The sequence below is a fragment of the Fragaria vesca genome, unplaced genomic scaffold (assembly GCF_000184155.1).
Source record: "Fragaria vesca subsp. vesca unplaced genomic scaffold, FraVesHawaii_1.0 scf0513167, whole genome shotgun sequence".
Classification (NCBI taxonomy): domain Eukaryota; kingdom Viridiplantae; phylum Streptophyta; class Magnoliopsida; order Rosales; family Rosaceae; genus Fragaria; species Fragaria vesca.
Window position 1 is genome coordinate 230531 of NW_004443449.1, and position 2884 is coordinate 233414.

At 41.9% G+C, this 2884-nt stretch overlaps 1 protein-coding gene across 1 annotated transcript; it reads right to left on the reverse strand.

Moving 5' to 3' along the window:
- Positions 1-648: 648 nt before the first annotated feature.
- LOC101303961 (auxin response factor 17-like) lies at positions 649-2213 on the reverse strand. Its single transcript, XM_004310229.1, has 3 exons — positions 2085-2213; positions 1909-1992; positions 649-1038 (listed from the first exon to the last, which is right to left on the reverse strand). Exons 1-3 carry the CDS (start codon positions 2211-2213, stop codon positions 649-651), a joined length of 603 nt encoding a protein of 200 aa, XP_004310277.1.
- Positions 2214-2884: the final 671 nt, after the last annotated feature.

Below are 2884 nucleotides of genomic sequence, written 5' to 3' on the forward strand. Positions count from 1 at the left end.
AATTGATCAAGAAACTCTTCCGTTCCAACTTCTCTTCCAAGTTCAATTAGCCTAACCTTATATAAGCCATTCAAAACAAAGCATCTAAAGAACAATGTAGGCTGGGTTGCGTTATTGAAAATCAAATATCCCTCATCAATCCCAGGAATATCCAAAAAAGCAGATTAATCACTACTATGTACAGAAACCTACATTCAACTAATCTACATTTACATTAAAATGTGCCATATTAACATCGAAAGAGTTTCACAAGCATGAATCAATGAGAAGCTAATAACCACCACAATGCATTCAATGCCAAAATCCGAGAAGAGAAATGAAATACCTGAAGCATACGCCACGGAGATCCCTTCCAAGGCCCACTCTCCGGAACAAACACCGAAGACAGAGCGCCTTGAAACCAAGTCATCCTGGAGGAGTCATCAGTCTCCATGGCCATCTTGACTCTCATCCCAGCCGTCCAAAACACATTCAATGCCTTCTCCACCACCTCCGCCTTCACCACGAAATCCGCCCACCCGGCTTATGGATAATACACCACCTCGAACGGCATTTCCTGCGCCGCCATCTCGGCCGCCTCCACCACAGCCTCCTCCGAAAGCTTCTTCTTAAACCCGTCCCCTCCAGAACCTTCCTCCGACGACGACTTCAGGCCAATGTGAGACTCCACCTGCTGCAATAGCCGCCGGGGCTCGCCCTCACGGTGCGCCTCACCCCGACGTACATCTCTCCGCCTCTGGAGCTTCTCATAAACACCACAGAGTCGCCGGCGACTAGCATCTTGCTATTGACGAACTTGCTCCAGCCGGTGGTGAGCAAATGCCGCCGTGGAGTGCCGCGGTAGATGTGGCGGAAGTCCCAAACGACGCCGTGGAGGTCGGTGACGGAGAGCGTCTGGACCGGCGGCTCGGCCTGGTAGTTGAGCGGCGGGAAAATTGAGTCAGCGCAGAACCTCGGGACGGAGAAACCGCCGCCATTGTTGGCTTCGGAAGGAGTCAAGATCTTAGCGAACGACACCACCTTATCGTCGTTTTCGCTCTCCAATTAAATAATGACAACTCTACATACTTTTGATACCTGTTTTCATATACCACTTAAGCATTCACTTAAATGGACCATGTTAAAACAATAATAAATTCTGATCAAATACATGAACTCAGAGTACAGACCAAATAAAACTTTGAATTTAAAGTTGAAGTGTACTTTACGATGTAATTACATAGGGAGAATTTTAAGAACAGTACATAAGTTTTGGACGACTGAGAATTAAGGTGATTTATGTTACTGAACAATCACAACGGTGCCTGACTTTCAGAACCCGACCCAATTTGTATATAAACCGTCAACTACTCCGTTACCTCATGTGGTTTCCGTCAAACTTTTGAGTGCAATTTCGTCACCCTCTTTTTCCCGCCAATCCAGTACTAGACGGTGACCATGTCACAAATTTTCCCTCCAAATAGTGAAATCACTCAAAATTCCATCTCTCTTTGCCTCTAAAAACATAAAATTGCCCCGCCAAAATACTATTCAACTACAGTAAGCAATAATAACTTAAAGTAACCGTTTTGTGACCACATATATAGAAGGAAAAACCGACACAAAATATGTGAAACAAATCAAATTAGAAAGCTGAGAACCATTTCAAACTAAAAAAGCTGGGAACCCATATCAAAATAAAAAAGCTGGAAACATCTTATCTCATTAATTGGCATTTGACATTGTTCAAAATCAAAAACAACTAGCTGTTACACAAAAGCTTCATCAAAAGCATGGCATTTGCAAGTTCAAAAGAAGCAAACAGATGCCATCATAACAGTTAGTTTACATGCCACTAAAAGACAAGTTCTAGACCTATGAATTTCTAATCAATACTACAGGTCGTCATGGCTCCTTTAGCTGTCAAACATTCTGAGTGCTTGTGCCAGATTTTGCAGCAAGCCTAGGTGACTGTCTAGGCTTAAACCCCCTTGCAAGTCCTTCTGAGCCTCCCTATGACATTTCAATAATACATAGACAAAATAATGAGACATTAGCATCCAAATATACAAAGTCACAAACAAAATACAACAAATGGGCTTTACCAAACTATAAGGTATCTGTGAATTTGGTTGCACCACATTGTGAGTTCCAGATTCTGGGGTGGTATTAATATTGACATTGAGGTTCACATTCTCATTCTCATTAATGATGTGATTGTCCAAGTTTGGCATAGATGATGTCTGAGATTACCTAGGATATGCATCTTGAAAGTTTGATTCTTCATGGGGCAATGGTGCTTCATATTCTTGGGGTCCTTCATTTGGTGCTTCGGCTTGAACAGGGTTTTGTTGAGGCACTTGTTCTTGAACATTTTCTTGTTCCATCCCAACATTTTCATTAACAACCTGCAATTCCATAATTAGAAGAAGTTATCCCATAGCAAAATGAATAACCTTGTAAGAGAAATCAAATCATTATGCACAAATTGCATCAGTAAGTAATCTTGTTACTTGGTTCCTTCTTGCACAACTCCTAGCATTGTGTCCTCTTTGGTTACAGGTTCCACATGAAACACGAGAATAAAAACTCCTTGGCAACTTTTCAGTTCCAGGAGGTGGTGCTGTTTCACCTAGTGTAAGTGTAATGCATTAGTGAATAAATCATCTTGATTTAGAAAAAAATATGTCATCCAAGCTAATGTAAATTACCTAGTCCTTTGGTCCTGTTTTTCTTTTGCCTCCCAGGTTGCCTTCTATATAATGGAGGAGCAATCTTTCTCTCAATAGGCTCCCATTCAGAGACACCAGCAATTGGATGCAACATCACTTGATAAGCCTGCATGTATTCTTCTTAGTATACCATTCAGCCACATAATCATCTGGAGACCACCCTTTCGAGTAAA